The 18459-nt window shown below is 35.8% G+C and overlaps 1 protein-coding gene across 1 annotated transcript in view; it reads right to left on the reverse strand.

The window, feature by feature from the left end:
• Window positions 1-18459, reverse strand: part of SUCLG2 (succinate-CoA ligase GDP-forming subunit beta) — a 111312-nt gene that overhangs the window by 40507 nt on the left and 52346 nt on the right. Inside the window, exons 5-9 of the mRNA XM_032194126.1 lie at window positions 13108-13260; window positions 12032-12121; window positions 9045-9141; window positions 5236-5397; window positions 4007-4149 (exon numbers count right to left, since the gene is read on the reverse strand). Of these exons, the coding sequence (XP_032050017.1) occupies window positions 4007-4149; window positions 5236-5397; window positions 9045-9141; window positions 12032-12121; window positions 13108-13260 (645 nt within the window). The remainder of the gene's footprint in view (window positions 1-4006; window positions 4150-5235; window positions 5398-9044; window positions 9142-12031; window positions 12122-13107; window positions 13261-18459) is intronic.

Genomic DNA, 18459 nt, shown 5'->3' on the forward strand with positions numbered 1-18459 from the left:
CAGGTGTCAAAAGAACATCAAAGGAGCTTTAGGGAGAAGAACAAAAACAACAAACAGTTTTGGCCTTTAAGCTCCTGTATTTCAGTAGGGAGAAGGAACAAGGGACAGGAATACTGTGCAGTCTAAAATCTGAAAAAAGTCTATAGCCATGCCTGGGCCACACATCTGAAGTATACATAACATTTCTGAGAGCATTAATGGGCAACTCTCTTACACCAGTAACCCATACTGTATTACATTTATTCTACTGTAGTAGTATGGGGGAGAAAGGCAGAGGATGCGACTTGCTTCAAGTTGTTGCTGAGATGCTTCTGGGTTTTGCCTGTCATCACCAAAAACATCCCACCAAGAGCCTACTCATTATGGGCTCCCATACTCACTAAGGTCTTCAAAATCATGATTCAGCCAGGCTGAGATCTGAAACTTCCCATGAAGACTTCTCTTGCTACAACACGTATTAAAAAGTTGAGAGAACAACTTGTGGGTAATTTAGGAGTGTCAGTGTTTGTTGGAGAAGCTCCAGGCCAAAGCAGAGGGCTGGATGGTGACTACGCTTCAATGTACCAGACAGCAGATTAATTGACAAGACTTTTTTCAGCTTTAGCCTTTTGGAAACCATTGAATCCTACAAACAGTTGTATGGTAACTTTCAGCAGCTCCAACACCCCGAATCCAGCCATCTTCCCTGTTCCTAAGACTAACAGAAAAGAGGGAAAACATCCCATCATTTGCCAGAGCAGACACACTGCACAAACTCAGAGAAAGAAGACAGACAGGAAAAAAAAAAAAGACCCTGGAATTTAGACTGTGAAAAGAAAGGAATTCAGAGCCATTGCCAATGGCCTGTCTGACCTAGGAAGGATTGGATATAGCAGGCTGCAAACAAGACCAGCAGAATATAAAAGGGTCACTGACTCCAAAGACAGCATTTCCATCCAAAAGCCAGTGGGTAACCTTTTGCAACAAACTTTTTTTCTTTTTTTAAAGAATTATAGACACTGACATCGGCCAGATTGAACCAACAGCAAACTATCAAACACTTTCAGTTTTCTCACAAATGGTATCTCCTAGCTTTACTAAATGAAATCATGGCATATCTGTATTTTATTATTATTATTTTACTTTATGAAGTCTATTTTGTATTAAGGAGAACGAGAGAGAGAGAGAGAAATCTATTTCAAAGTGCAGCAGTTGAACATTTCCTTCTGGAAGATGTCTTCTCTTGCAACATCCTTAATTCTGCCAGTGCCATATTTCAGTGGAACTAGAATCAGTGCTGCAGACTGGTAGCTTGTTTACTCACCCCTCAGAGGCTCCATGTTTTTGGAGACATTGACAACAATTAATTGGCTTCAGAGTTCCCCAGAGTAAGTTTTTGTATTCTCAAATAAAGTGGGAATCAGGTTACAGGTCACAGGGAAATTACTGACCAGATACAAATTTTGAATGCGACATTAGACAACATAGCAATTAGACTGACTTACGGGACTGAAAACCTAGCATTAGTTAAGAAAAGAGAGGATTCATTCAATTATCTTATGTAGCTAATGGACACAGTACATGGAAAGAGGAAATAAGGGATGTTTATCATGTTTTCTGAGCAGAACAAAACAAAACATAGAATTCTTATTTTTTAATAGTTTGTAAACATACATTAACATTCAACTGCAGAGCAGTAAGAAAAGCTATGAATGCTTTAATGTTAGCCGGGTACAACTGCCAGCGTTATTAGTCTCCTATTACATACTGGGATATCAGCATACCTTCACGAATCCTAATTTCATTTTGTACATACTCTTCAACTACCATTAAGAGACATTTTTCACCTGAAGTCAAGTGCAACTGAAACAGTATAGCTGATGATCACAGTGACATAAAATAAGGGAAAAGGTGCTTGAATTGAAAGGGCTGATGACAACCACTTCAGAAATGACTTTTTTAAACCTGGCAAGCCTCTCAGCAATAAGAGCTGTGGTATGACTGGACATGTCCAGAGCTAGACTCAGAATAACTAGTTAATAACTTAAAAATGGACAATGGCAATAAATCTCCACAGAAATGCAGTGTCTGCAGCTGACAATGCTGTCACTTGTGTACGTACATCCCAGTTTTCTGTGAGCTACATTCCTAGAGCAGAAAGCTTTCAGAAGCACCCTCCTTCCCCTGCACCACTCCAAATAGCAGAGTCCAGTGGTACTCTCAGCAATCATCCTCACCCTTCATCCTGGAGCGCAATAGAGAGAACAAATAAAAAAGAAATGCAACAGGGCTGTTCTGTGATTTTTTCCTGTGTAGAAAAGGTGTGAAAAAAAAACAAACCACATACCACAATCAGAAAAGGCATTCAAAAGGAAGAGAGAGGAGGCAACAAATGAATGAGGAATGAGTTATGATGCATTTAGGCTAAGCCTTCTACATTTTGGGCCAGTCAAAAAGCCAGGAATGGCATAACTATAGCTGGCTACACAGACACAAGCATAAGTGACTATTTCAGGTCTTTTCCATTCTACCTTTTGCTTTGCCCCCACTGTCCCAACTAGCACAGCTTCACTATTTTTAGTTAAAGCTGCTAGTGTTAAATAGGAGAATATAGAATAGAAGGAGGATGCATTCACAAGTCAAATGTTGGATATGTAGACATCATATAGCTGAGAGCTACTGAAATGTCCTTTTTTCTTTTTAAGATTGTTTAAACTCGTTTTTCTTCAGCAAAATTAATACCTGCTGTTTGTGCTGTAGCAGACAAAAAACTTGTTTAGCATAGTGATAATCATGAGCTAAGTTGTGTATCTAAGACTTTACCACACCTGCTTCTCCACCACTAATACAGGTTTTAGAACTAAATTACATCTCAGCCAAACCTTGATTATCACACCAAGCATGCAGTGCAGAACTCACACAAATGAATGCAAGTATAAGTGTCTACTAGCATTAGACAATGAAGGTGTCTATTGTATTATATATTCCTTCCAAGAAATAAATCCTTCCTATATTCCATGTAACTATCATATATTCCAGAATGTATCTCAAGTCCACTGATGCAGTTTTCATACAAAGGTGGTACTTAGATAAACTTATATTATACATACATTAAAAGTAAGGAGAGGGGATAGAAGCACAAGAAAAAAAAAAAAAAAAGACAGAGATCCACAAAAATATAAAATGTTGAAATTAGGACTTCACTAGAGATGCTTAGGTACAAGAGATAGATAAGATGACCAAAGCGCTTTGACAGATTTTTATTAGTAAAAGAAAAATCTATGGCAACTTCGGTCCCAGCTACACAAAAGCGTAACTCCACGTCGGCAAGGCTGGTCAGCTGGCACCACTCCAGTGCCTACGCCTGATCAATATTCTCTTAGTAGCTATTCTGTTTCTGTCTGCAAACATGGGCCAATGACCTCAGCACACTAACATGGATCTCTAGAAACAACTATGCACATCACACACAGGCTCAAGCCTTCTCCTGTTCAGGAAAAGAGAAACTGCACCTCCATCTGCAAAAGAAACAGTGCACCAGGATAGGATAGCAGCCTGTGAATGTTAATTAAACACTGCATATCCTGTAGTATAGAATCAGATATTGTAGAAACCTCAAGGAATTAATGTTTTGCTTAACTCAAATTTTCCTTCTCACTTACTGTGAGAAGGAAACGTATGTATCTATGTATCCTCACAAATTCCCCTTAAGGAGTCAGATGCACAAAGTTCAGCACTGCAATGCCCAACTATACCACACCTGCATTTCTTTGTTGAACTACCTTGAAAAAGTGCCCGCTCAAGGCTGACTAGCAAATCCACATGTGGATTAGGAACTGAAAAGTCAATCCATTGGCTCAGTTAAATCATTTTCTTTTCCAACAGTTCCTTTAATAACTCATCCTCTACCTTTACACTGTTAGCTGTATTTTCAGCATACTGTATACATAGATCTATAACACAACTGTATTGCGCAGGGAAGCTCCCTGTCCTAAACCAATTTATTTTATTATTATTATTATTTTACCTTTGGATCAGCAGTCAGCAGTTTGAACGCTTGATACACCTGTGCTTCTTTCACACCACCACCAAGATCCAAGAAGTTGGCTGGCTTTCCACCGTTCAAGGATATTATATCACAAGTTGCCATTGCAAGACCAGCTCCATTCACTGCAATTGGAAACATCTGATTTGTGAAAAGGATTAAAAACATAACAGAGCAACCAAAATAATAAGGCCCAAAATGTTATGCAAATATTTCTCAATAGTTCAGTGCCTATTCAAGGATATCCATCACAATACATAGTTTAAAATCAGTTGCATACACACCAAGCATTTAGAATTTGTTATAGTTGTATGAGTTTTAGGACTTATAAATGCACCTTCCACTAGGCACATTTGAGCACTGCAATGGAAGCTGGAGAAATACAAAAACTTCTGTTTCAAAAAAAAAAAAAAAAAAAAAAAAAAAGGAGAAACTTCTGGAAACAGTGATCCCATCATGAGTTCCCCTCTGTTGTGATAACAATAGATCAAGCTTTGTATTACTGTAAAACAGACAACTAAATTCTAGGGACAAGTAACAAGTATCAGGCACTCCTAAACCTGCCTTCTGTTTTGTGTTTGCTCCGGTCTAAAAGGATCTTCTAGATTTGTGGTTGGAGTACATATTTAAGCAGTGTGAGCTCCGGACATTTTCTAAAACAAGTCATGTTTTTATTGTCTCTTCTAAACAGAAGATTAATTCCTATCTTACAGAAAAATAAAACAGTAAATGTTATTTTCCTTTTAATAACCAAGCAGCTTTTTCAGAAACTTCTCTTAAACAGAAATGAAGTTTGATATTTATTTGTAAGAGGGAATATCTTGTTTTTACACACAAGCTTTCAAAGTGCCTTCTAAGTAACACAGACACATTTCTGAAAACTAATCAAATTTTAATGTCTTTTTGTGTTTTATTTACTGGAAAGATCAATTGAATCAGCTTAAAAGTTCAAAACATAGAAACCCCAAAGGCCCTCCATTCAGCCTGCCTTCTCTTTGACAACCCACATGCCCTGTCTGCCTGCTGTAGCCTTTACCACGTCTTCAACACAATTTCAGTTTCAGTCCTGCAAGAACTTGTGGAAGGGCAGACAGCCTCAGAAAAATAAACTGGTATCACAGGTGGATTGAATGTCAGAATTTAAACAAAGTCTATACATTGAACAAGTATGAATTGTCTTCAAATGTTTTTTTGGATTTATTTGTTCTTACCAAAGCAAGCAATATTTCCATCCAGTCCTATATATTTTAAGTCATATTTGGCAGCTTCATTCTCTATAGGCTCATTTTCAGACTTGTCATCCATGGCAAATATTTCTTTTTGCCTAAATTCTGCATTGTCATCAAAGTTTATCTTGGCATCAAAGCAAACCACTAAGGAAAAAAAATATAAAAACATATAGGCATTTAGAAATTACAGTTAGACAGAGCTTCTGAAATATTACTGTTATTGCTGACTACTACAGGATGGAGGGGGAAAGAGGTCCTCAGGGTTTGATGATGAAGCTCCTGCACTGATTCCAGCACAAAAAGGACAAGCTTTTCTTAAATCCTATTCTAAAAAAAAAAAAAAGGTAGAGCAAGTGTCTTCACACTACACAGCCATATGCCTTTGTCATGGGACAATCTTCTACATTTGCTTTAAACAAAGTGCCCCTAAGTTATGAACACAGGTTTTATGAGTTGGATGGGTGGTCTGCAGGAATTTCATAAGACAATCTACTCTCAATATTTTGGAAAGTCAGCAAGTATAAAAGATAACAGACTAATAATATTTGGTAACATGCACTCATATTTATAGGTGAGTAGTATAAAATTTTTCTCCTTAGGCAGATTTTAAAATTTTAATATTTTACGCTATTCACACATTATTTCCCTAAAGATCTAAATTAAAACAACTTTAAAACAATATACATTAAAAAATATCAAAACATGATTTTTATGTCAACATCCATTATGGTTTCAAAAATAAGTTTAAAAATAGCTACACCTGGCTATATTAAATAATAAATATGGCTATATTAAATAATAAATATCAAAGACTAGCTAGTAGGCATAATAATCATATAAAACCAAACAGTAATAGAAATGCATGTAGAGTAAACTGGTTATTTGCCTATTTACCAACTCATTATTTTTATGGGCTTGCATAAGCAAACATCTCATTAGATTAAAATGTTTTAAGTAAATATAAGACTATATACTTATCATTTTACTATTTAAGTAATTTGGGTTGTACTAGATTCAGATAATTACTTACTGCAGCATAATTGATTTCTCAAAGCAAACCAGTCAGATCTAAATGCCTTTCAATGCTGCATCCAGAATCTAGTCCAGCTTTCCTTTCTGTTGTACTTTGATTTGTATTGCTTTGAAATACATACACGTTATGTGTGCACCTACTCATAGGCACTGTACATACCTCTGCAATTAGAAGCCAATGACAAAAAGAAGAAAATTTGATACAGATACCCATCAATTAAAATAACTGAACACACAATCTTTAAGCATGCAAAAGACAGATACAGTCTCAATCATTGTTGTTTGTTTTGCTTTCCTTTCTTTTTAAATACCTTTGACTTGTAGCCAATACCAGATTAAATTAAAACAGAATCAAATTCAGTTTCATGACTTCAGTTTTAGAAAACTATTCATGAGTTTTTACATATAATAAATCTCTATTGAAAGAGTCTAGTTCTTGCCTTGCAACTCACTGTGTGGAAAACTGCCAAAACGAGAAATACCTTGCATCCAGTTTTTGTTAACAAACTGAGACCTGTACCACTTTTTCTCTTCAAGCTTTCAGTTCCTTACATTGCGAAAACAACTCAAAACTAGGGAAAAAATGCATTTTCAGAACCCTAAGTTTACCTTAGACATGAACATCCTCAATGACAGTAATAGAATCTCATTTCTACAGAACATTCATCTTTAACAAAGACCATGCTGTATAAAGCAGCAGAAAAAACACCTAGTAATACTTATCAAACCATTTTCACCATCAAAAGCACATTGTTACATGCATGATAGATTTTACAAATGAATTTTTCTTCTGAACAAATATCAAAGAAAGCTCCAACAAATATTCATGGAGTATTTCTGTTGGTTTTGTTAGCAGTGTAGGATTTATGTCATCTGCCAATTCAATAGCTTACACTGAGAACAAACAAACCAAAAAAAAAAAAAAACAACAACAAAGAAACTGGCAGTTACAGGCTTTTGACCCGAGAGTGTTAACAAAAGGAATCTGAGACAGAATTAAACAAAAGGAAATACATAAGACAATGCATTTTGTAATGGAAATTCACACAAGTGAAAAACAGAAAGCACAGCAAGAAATAAATCCATCTTAACCATTACTTTGACAGGAATAATGGTCTTTGTATAGTCTTATTTTATCATTAGAAATAACTGCATTAAGCTACTGAAATGTTCTCCCATTTGTTTTATCTTTATGCTGCTTTAGGACACTTCAAATGGAGAAACTGCTAGCAAAAAAAAAAAAAAAAAAGCATGCAGGATGCTATCTGTGTATGTCTGCCAGTAAAATGGCTTTCACAGCTTGAAACCTTCTCTGTTTCTGCTCCTCAGCTTCCTGGATGCAAAATACATGGGAAGAATCCTTGTAGAAAAGGATGAAAGGAGCATAAAAACTCTCACCATCATCCTTCAAATTATGCCCTGCTTAATATCAATAGCCATTCAAGAAAAGCTAATTTGGCAACTTAACCAAATCAGTTTACTTTTTCTACAGTGCTGCCTCAAGCAAGGGTTCAAATTTACTGTCACTGTGGTCCTGTACATCATCTTTTAGGACCGAAAGTTTTTTTTTCCTCTCATTGCTAACCATTCCTTCCTTCTTTTGCCCTACCTACTAGTCTACCAATTTCCCTTCTGTGTTGGCCAGACCTGTCCTCAATGATTTGTTTTGAAGTGATCATCATCACCTGCAGGAATATTCCAGAAATTTTGGAGAACCTATTTTAAAGGTCTCATTCATCCGCAAACATAAGTATCACGTGTTGCACTTGAAAATTCAGACTATTAATTTTACACGGCATTACGTCATTGTTGTGCTTTAACTTTACTGCACAACACATGGAAATGTCCTTCTGATCTCATTCCCAACTGGTTCTACCAAGGCTAATGGATCTACATAGACAGCAGGGAAAAAAAAAAAAACAAAAAACCTATTGGGCTCTGAAGGCAAATTTTTCCATTTCTGTTTAAAATGCAGCCTCTATAATAGAACTGTACTGGTCAACAGCAGGGCTTTTTGTTTGTCCCCCAGTACATGTTTCACAAATTGGATAAGAACCACTGAAGTTAGAATTAGCTGGTGAGAATTTGACTCTCATTTATTAAGCTGAGTGAGGTTTACAATGCAGAAACTATTGATTCAATGTGCACATTAATATGGTGCCTCAAATGAGCAGTGAGTGCTGCCTAGTTTTTGGAAAACTAACTAGCAGAACAATGTAAGTGCTAAATAAAATTCCTTTTATTTACCCTATACACTCTTGGACCTGTATTCATGGTAGAAACAGATCAATCAACCATTTTCTTTCCAAAGCGTGTAGCCAAGTGTCAGTTCCAGTTGCAATTTCTCCTGTGCTCTGGTATGTTGTAGAGTCGTAGGTAACTTTAAATCATGAGTGCATATGTTTACGAATCTAAAATAACAAATTTATTTCTCCACAATCTCAATAATTCTAGCAGCATTAACAATAAAATAAAATAAAAATAATAAGAAAAAACAACTTCATACAAATAGAGCAGAGAATGTTGCTGTTGCTCACCACGCATAACATGTAGAAGCTGATACTTCCAGTATTTGGATGAAATAATAAAAGGTATTGAAATGTAAAATCTGCCGTGGGAATATTTATGAATATTGCTTAAATTACATTACAAAATGAAATTAATGCAAAGCTGCTGCTACAGCCTTTCATGCAATTTAATTTATAGTTTGCATAAATAAAGGAAACAAATGAATGCATTATAACTCTTTAATTTCTTACCTTGCCCTTCTGGAGTTTCACCAAAGGGATTCACTTCAACCTGAGTGGCATCAATTTTCAAGAAAAGATTATACAGCTTCTTAATTTGATCTGCTGCCTAAATTTGATCAAGAGATTTACAGTTACCACACAGAAAAATAAAAGTTTGTTTTCAAGGCAAAGGTAAACCATTATTGATTATTGTTAATGTATTAAATTGCACTAGCTCTACATAATTACAGCTTTTATTTCTGTTTTCTTAATCATATTTACATACTATCTAAAATAGCTATAATAGGGCAATATGATACTGCATAACATTTAGTAAGCACTCATTTAAAGATTACATGAACTGGAGATTTTCTACAAAATAAACAGCACAATTACTACAGACAACTTTAATTTTAAAAGCGCCTAACAGTTCATAATGACACGTTCTCCAGTATGCTGAGATCTAAGTTGCATATACATTAATCAGTCTAAACTCCAGAAACTACAAAGCTCTATGTACACACAACTGACTATAGAAAAAATATACACATTTCTCCTTCCTACATCACTCCAATGTTTTCTTAAAGAAATTGTGTCAGAAGTGTGCTCGTTTATTCTCTGAAGTATACTCTTGCTTGTTCCTTATTGCTCCTCACCATCTCTCTCCCAGTGACTGGTTTGGGGCCAAAGTATTGTGACTGACTATAAACATCCAAATCATTTGTTCATATGACATTCTTCCATTAAAAGAACAGTTTAGCCTTCAACAACAGCAACATGAACTTGCATTAAAAAAAAATCTCTTTGGTTCATTACACAGTGACAAGCTATTTGCTGAAATGAGTTTGCAGATGAAGAAGTATCCTAATAAAGAACCCTTCAAATTTGTTCCTTCATTACTGATCATTTAACTGAAGTATACAAACCAAAAGTATTTGTGACTTTTCGTACTAGCAAAGTGAATGAGAATAAAAACCGCAAGTCAGTTTTCTCCCACAACTTCATGCCTAAGAGAAAACATTATGATTGAAAAGACTCAACCCCAATGCAGCACTACATCAGGAAGGACATGACTGGCAGGTTGAGGAATGTTCCTTCTCCCTTCAACTCAGCGATGACAAGGCTGCACCTGGAGTCCTACATCCAATTTTGGGTCCCACACTCCCAGGCAAAGAGAAGTGGACAAAGTGGACAGGGCTACATACAGAGGGCTCCCCAAATGGCTCTGGGACTACAACACAGGACCCATAATGAGAGGCTGAGGGAGCTGGGCTTGCATATTCTGGTGAAGAAGATGCAACAGCAGCCCATAACTATGGTGAAGAGCAGTTACAAAGATGAGGAACTGAACTCTTCTCACTGGAGGCAGACAGTACAAAAAAGACATAACACCCACAAGCTGTGGGTTAGGGAGGTTCAAACTGAACATTAGAAAAAACAACACCTTTTTCACTAGGCAGGTTCTGCAACATTGGAGAAGGTTGACCAGTGTGGTCAGGGAACATCTGTCTTGGAGGCTTTCAGGGCTTGGCTAGACAAAGTCACAGCTGATGAGATCTTATGTTTGCAATGGCCTCAGTTGGAGCTGGAGACTGCACCAGCTGACCTCCAGAGGTCCCTTCTGACCAACACGCCTAAGACTCTTTAAAGAGTTATACTTTGGAAGTAGCATACAAATTGCTTATGAAGTCTTCCCTGCTGAAAAGTTATTATCAGCTCAAGCATTCTCAGTGGTTTTGACTTTAAAAATTTATCAGACTTATAAACCTGTACCCACCAAGGCAGCAGTTTCCTTGGCACGGACAGTCCAGTTGACAAACTATCCTAATACCACATTGGTAAGGCTATCACAGTTATGCTAGGGACAAAGTCCCACCATGCATCCCACAGAGAATCTGGGCAACCTGAAAAACTGTTGCTGCCCCAGCATGCTGTGGTAATTTCAGCAGATCACCAAAATCGCTTAAGTTTTATTACAGGCTGCTCTATCTTTCAGCACCTCTCTGAATCAGGCAGCTTAATGTCACCATTTCCCTTTCTCAAGCCTCTTCAAGGCAAAGCATAAAATCCCAGCCATGGAGTACTGAATACATAAGCAAATACTAGAATTCATCTGAATAAAAACTACATCCCTATGATTCAGTGAATTCCTTTGAGGAGCTGATAGCATAAGGAAAGAAATGCATGCACTGCAGTATTATTTAAATGTATTGTTGAAAAGTCCATGTATAGTTGTTAATAATTAAGTACCAGAACTCTTCAAGGGTTGAAAGGTTCTACAAAATCATTTCTCCTCATTAAATATACAGCTAACTCTTCAAATGTGTGTTAATCAACTTAATGATTATGCATTTGTTAATTGCGCAGTTGGGATAGAAAATAATTAAAACTGCTGAATTAAAAATAAAGGAATTCTACAAAAATGACAGTTTGATACTATGGAAAAAAAAGGCAAAAGTAGCTAAATATTGTATCTGTTTTCCAGTCATCTGAGTTAAATTAAACAACCCTTTTTTCTCAGCAGAATTATTCATAAAGGCAAAATACCTTGCATACTTATGTTCTATGTGGAATTCCAATACATAAGAGATACTGAAAAGATAAGCTGGTAGCCTTTTGGTTTTATTTTGAGCTGAAGTAATAAAAAAGGCTTCAGTTACACAAAAAGATACACTTCCCCACGTTAAGGGCCAGATCTTCCAAAAAAAAAAAAAAAAAAAAAAAAAAGAGATGTACCTGTGTAATTCACTGTGTTCTACTGGAATTCCAATGAAATAGGACACTTCTATGTGGTATCAATTGCTTCAAATCCAAAGGACGTTTAGTTTGGAACAATAAGGTCCTTGATCAAATTGGTAAACCCCGATGACATTTATATTGGGGCAATTTAGTATTTAAAATGTCAAAATGGTCTTGGTCTAATAAAAAATTAGCCTCTCATGTATGTTTGGGAAGCATTACCATACAGTTGAGCTAAAATGTCTTCACTAAAAACTGAGGGAGTAGAGTCAAGTCACCTGCTGTTGTAAAGGTCCTTTGAAACCCAAATTTTTTGCCATCTGCAGTGCCTGACGATCTTGAATGCCTTCGAAAATATCTATTTCCTCCTGTAACAATAATATGAATATTTAGTTATATTTATGCAATCTGAATGGAGATTTTTAACTTCAAAAGGAAAACACTTAGTATATATTTGCAAATTAGTAATTAAAATATGGCTGTTTGCCAAAGTTTCTCTGAGACTGAGGCTATAGCAGCTGCCTATAGGGTATGTTATAATTACCACACTATCTATGAAACAGTCCTTCCAAAAAATATATAATTCTTCAGGGTGGCATGCTGACAAGACAATGTGACACCAGTTTTCACTTTTAATTACTGTACAGATGGCGTTGACGAATATTTAGTCTGTTAATTTTTATGACATCTCCTGGAATATTTTCAAAGCAATGGTGTCACTGCCCAATAACACTGTGAAGTTTATATAATTTTAAAATGCACATTAAATATTTTTATATTTTTTGAATAATTACACTTGTTTGTATCAATTATTTTCCCAGATGAATAGCGTGAGTACTCATTACCATGCCACAATAAGATAAAAAAGCAAAAACTTAAATGTAGTCATTATTAAGAAAGCAATTATAACATCTGTATTTCAGATGCAAAAGTCAACCAGGTACTAAAAAATAATTAATAACTACATCAATGAGAAAAAAAAACAGAAACAATAATCACATTGGCAGTGACCCACTTGTCAAAGAACTGTGTACCTTCTGCAAAGTAACACACCAGACCACTCATAAAAACATGTCATATGTTAAATTCAACGTAACACATTAACAGCCAAATATAAGCTCTTTCTAACCAAGCTGCAGACACACATACTGACAAAATCAGGTGTTATACACAGTTTTATCATTTACTAGATGACAGGTCTGGACTCTTATTTAGATTAACACATTTCCTGTGGTTCTTGCTATCTTCTTTCTGCACACAGAATTAAGGTAAATGGAAAAAGAAGGAAAAATTGCATATAATATTTTCGATAACTGATAAGGAAAATGTTGAATCTTAAACATTATTGAAATACCTTAAAAATAAGTTCTGGGCTAGTAACTGCAACTTCTTCTATGTCAACACCACCCTGTGGACTGCCAACCATAACAGGTCCATTGCATGCTCTGTCCATCAAAATTGCAAAGTATGTTTCCCTTGAAATATTCAGTGCTTCTGCAACCATCACCTAAAAATCAATACAGGGGAAAAGAAAACAGCAACATTTCTGACTGATCTATCTAGTTGGTTACACCTAATCTGAACACAGCTTTAATTCCTTGATGTGTCAATGCGCTAAAATCTTTTGCAATGTAATAGCAAGTACAAATTAACAGAACCAGTAAGAGACAGTATTTCCATCTGCTGTGATCAAGCACAGAACATTGTGGCTCATGTTTTCTTCTACGCCTTAAAAAGCACCAGTTTGATACTTACTCTCCTGAAAAGAAACATTCGTTCCATTGCTTTTACAAGATAATATAACCCAGTGATTTTTTTTTTCAATAAATCTTGTCTCCCTAAATGAGAGACTCCCCTGATGCTGCTATTCTCATATTCAATAAACACTGTAAACCAGGAACCTAGTGCTGATTTTTCCAAGAAGAGAATCATAGCTGCTGCAAAGACAACCTCCACAACACCTTTTCATTCCCAACAAGCACTTTAACATGTGGCCCCCTGAAAAATCTGAGTCGCAAGGGACTGGTCTTGCAAATCACATTCATGTAAGGGTGTTATGTTGGCTTTCTGATGCATCCCATAGGTAGTGGCACTCCTCACCAGCAAAGTGTCTCTTAAACTCTCTACCTCCTTCTCACAGAAGGCCACCTCCTACACTTACAATCTTAGCACTGTATTCCTGCCCTGCCTAAATATTTCTTAAAGAAATGAGGATACAGCTAATTCTGACATCCAGCTTTGTACTTTCACTTTAGAGACAAGCAGATGTGCACCCTCAGATATTGGCACAATCTAAAAACACAGGAATTTGTTTTTCCAAAAAGCTACTCATTTTTCTGTATCACTATAAACTACAGAGCCATTTTGTACCAATATCTGACAGATACTTCCGCATGTAACAAAAAAAACATTCAAGTCTTGTAGATTCGATGTTTTGAATCTACAAGTACTCGCATTAAGCATGAGGGGGAATGGCCCATGTAAATTCTTCATTACAGTTTTTTCTCTCCTCCCAAAAATATGCCAAAAGTCAAAGGCCTTTCCATTTAAGTATTACAGTAACTATGCTCTCCTCTTTATCTGAACTGTGATTTTTGCAGTAGTTTAACAATAACTGTGAAAGCAATTTCAGAAACTACGTAGTTTTATTGTTGGAAAAGGACTCAAAAAATTGTAGGTTTGATGGAAGAATACCAAATTTTCCCAAATGTTCTTCATTTTAAAAAACATCTGCATATGATCGCTACTAATTGTTCTTTACACTCGTAACAGGTGCCATAATCTCAGGTGCAAAGACCGTAGCTCTACTATGCACTGCTAGAGCTCTGTTCTAAGACAACAGTTATGCTTTTCAACCTGGAAGCTGAGCAGTCACATCTGCACTTTAATTTGCACTACAGCTTCTCCCTCTGACAACCAATCTCTTAAGCATCGTTTCATATCTTTCAATGGAAGCAGCAGAAATAAGGAAAAAAATATTTCCTTAAGATTAATATAATTAAAAAGGAGTAAACGGCAGTGTCTTTTTAATGTGGTCTGTTTATCAGGTGACAGCTCTGAAAAATGATGGTAGGCAAAGATCATCACTCTGAATGAAAGATAAGGTGAAATTCATTCTATCAGTCAGCAGTTCAAACTCCGGAGATGCAAGAGGCATGCACACACCTGCAGTCTTAAAACTCTGCCTACCCAGCAAGATGTGTTCCATCAAGTAAATATTTCTGGGGTTTTCATAGTTCAAGGACTATAAACAAGAAAGATGCACTATACTTTCACCCAAGTCGCTATTTTGACATTCTACTCCTGAGTACATAAGAAATAATGTACTTACCTTCTGCCAGGTTGTACATCTCAACAGAACAGAAAAAAAAAAAAGTAAGAGACAAGGAATTAAATGAAACTCTCTTGCTCTCAATGCAAGGAAAGATGCTATTTCTTTATTGTGTTTTGACTTGGAAAAGATACTCTTTATAGTAATTTTGCTTCTTTCTACTTTTACCTTTCCTCATTCATGGAACATGGGGTAATGTAAAGAAATAGTTCAAACAAGCAACTGTACAAAGCAAACTAAGGGAAACTAGGGGAAAGGAGACAACTAAGAAAACAGAAAAACTACCATATCTCTTAAAAGCATCTGCCTATTTTAGACTACTATAAAAGGGATGCTAAAAGCCCACTTCAGAAACATAGCTCAGCTACCTGCCACAATTCATCAAATTAAAAGCAAAGATATGGAAAGCATCCTTGAGTTGCTACAATTAGACCTTTTACCTGAGTGAATGGTTTCACCTTCGTACGTATACTGCATCAATGCATCTGAAAAATGTGAGTTATTTGCTTTAGACTCAGGTCAAACAAAACCACCTGGTCCTACTGGAACTTGTCAGAGTTGTTCATTTTCCAGAGTGCTCAGGATCCAGGCCAGGCTTATGACGGGGATCAGCACAATGAGTCTTTAGGACTATGTTTGCAAACACAGCAGGTGGAACATGTATTATTAAATCGTGTATCTTTTCCATTGCTGCTTCAGAGCCAAGTTTCTTCTTACCATTGCTAATTAACCATGCCAACATCACCAAATAGTTCTGTCTTACCTCACGAAACTACCACTAGTCTGTCTACCCTGTAATAGGCAAGCTTATTGTAGCGTACAAATTGTTGTCAGATGGTGCAACATCTCTCTACTCCCAGTGAAAACAGCTACCATCCTCCCTTTCTGCTGCAGAGCAAAAACAGGGAGACTGGCGTTAAATATTATTTGTTAAATGCTCCCCATCATTCACTTGACAAAACTAAAGTAACTAAAGCGAACCCATAATGAACTAAGGTTGAAAAATGAAAAGGGTGCAAATAAATCTACAAACTTTTCTGATATTTTGTCTATTTGCTTATGACAAAGAAGTATCCAGTTTTGCACACTTGGTTTATATTTAAACTATCTAGCTTACCACATCAGGCTTATATTTAAAGTGCCCTGGGGAAAAAAAAAAAAATTCTTCAGAATTTCACTATAACTTCAAGCTTTCCTTCTTAAAAACGAATCATTACTTAAAAAATTAAGTCACATCTAATTTCATGAGGATAACTATAACGGCTCTTTATACTGAATCAAATATTCAAAATGTTAATCGTTATTTCTTGGAGAGACAACACAGGTAGCAATTTATCAGGTTGTCATGATTAGAGAAGACTGTCTTCTCAGATAACCAGGCTCTCCAAATTCCAAGCTGCCATAAGAGGATTTTATGTAAACTCACAAAATAGCTTACAAGTTATGAAGTAACTGAGGAGCCTGCTATTTATTTAAGAAACTGTCTAAAAAAGCACAAACACACTTTAAATTCTGCACAAGCTGAGAAAGCAATCTAAAAACTCAATTTTCTGTTCCATAATTACTCTAATTGTACGAAAATTCCATCTTTTCTCTTTCCTTACAAAAACATGTAAAAGGTGACTTCCATTCCCTGACTTGACAATAACTCATTGTTTGCCTTGAAGAAAGTGATTTAATAACTATTTTCCTTCTGAAAATAAATAAAAAAGAAAAAACAAGTTTTACTATTTATTTACTTATTTTTAAACATAATAATTCCCTCAAATTTCAAAAACAGCGAAAAGTTCAAAAAATGTAAAAATATGCCTCTTCTTTTCAGGGTGAACTGCAATCTTCTTTAAGTACACATAAACGTGCATTCTTACATATACACACAGAGTGAGCAAATGCCTTGAAACTGAACAAAATTGCCTTCTATTCTCAACTTCCCTACTCCTCTAAGCAAATATGAAGAGTCTGTCTGGCATTTTCTGTGCACTACTATCTGCCCTCTTCACTAAATGAGAGCCTAGACACAGCTAAACCCATTTTTATTCACATTTATGTAGTTTGTGCCTTGATTAAAGTTTCAGTGTTTGGCACTGCAGTCTTGATACTGCAAACCTGAATGCCTCAAATCCTTTAACTATCTTCAAGATCCTAGAATGGGCTAAACTTGAGAAATATAGGTGTTTTTAAAAGACACTTTTTTTTTTTTCCTGGGGAATGGTCTTTTTGATGACACAGATGCATCACTTTAAGCAGGTTTTCTTCAACTCTCTAACAAACAATGAGGATATCATTAACCAATCTGTTATATATTTAATTACTTTAAAACAGGATATATGATCTTACCATAAATTACCAAGACTCAAGACCTTGACACCAAAATTATTTAGAACATACTGTTACCTTGTTATGTATCTGTGTGATAAACATATGAATTAGCCTATGACTTTTAAGAATGAACTGTAAAATCAGAATGTAATGTCTGACAATAGACGATCAGCTTCTCTCAGTGAAAAGTATCATACAGATTTATCATGAATCCATGTTAAAATGCTTACAAAGTATTTTTACAAAGTATTTCCTGCAAAGTTTTCATGCAACTTAAAGGAAAAAATATACTATCAAGGCTACTTTTCTGTCTCATCAAAATAAATCTCTTAAGTTCAGTAGCACAAACTTTACCTTATGCTTCATATATGCCCTTGCTGCTTACTCTTGACTGTTACTTATACAAGAAAGATGGGGATGGGAAGGAAAACTATAAGTTAAATCTTCTGTAGCTATTCTATACGTGACACAGAAGTCATCTTAATATAAATCCTTTAAATAATCTTACTCAAAAATTCCCAAGAGTCATACCTTTCTTTCATTTCTATCAATTTCAAAGAAAACTTAAAAGTTTCCTTTTCAGAACCGAACATATAAATGAATAGACTTGCACTCAGACAAAAGAGTAAAATTTCCTGTATTGATGCATTTTAAGTAGCTCAACTACAGGAAAAGAATAAAACCAAAGAATTTATAAAGGCAAGCTGCTTTTACAATACACAATTCTCAAAGCAGAGTGCCTTAATATTGGAAATGTATATCCTTTTTTATAACCTTACTGTTATCACAATCTCTGACAGACATGCCTTAATAGTAATACTGTTCCTTCTTTTTAATATCTAGTATTTCTTTTTAACAACACCTATCAGGAGTGATGGTAATTTGCTGTTCTTGCTCCCCAAGAGAAGAACCACCTGAGCACCCTTCTCCAGCCCTCATTAGATAGATGCTTTCCAGACAAGCGTTCCCCTTCTATGTTAATACCAAGCTGTTCACAATATATTAAAAAGTGAACTGCAATTCCTTTCAGCTCATGCCAAATTATCTCTTGGCATC

This window comes from Aythya fuligula, chromosome 10 (genome assembly GCF_009819795.1).
Source record: "Aythya fuligula isolate bAytFul2 chromosome 10, bAytFul2.pri, whole genome shotgun sequence".
Classification (NCBI taxonomy): domain Eukaryota; kingdom Metazoa; phylum Chordata; class Aves; order Anseriformes; family Anatidae; genus Aythya; species Aythya fuligula.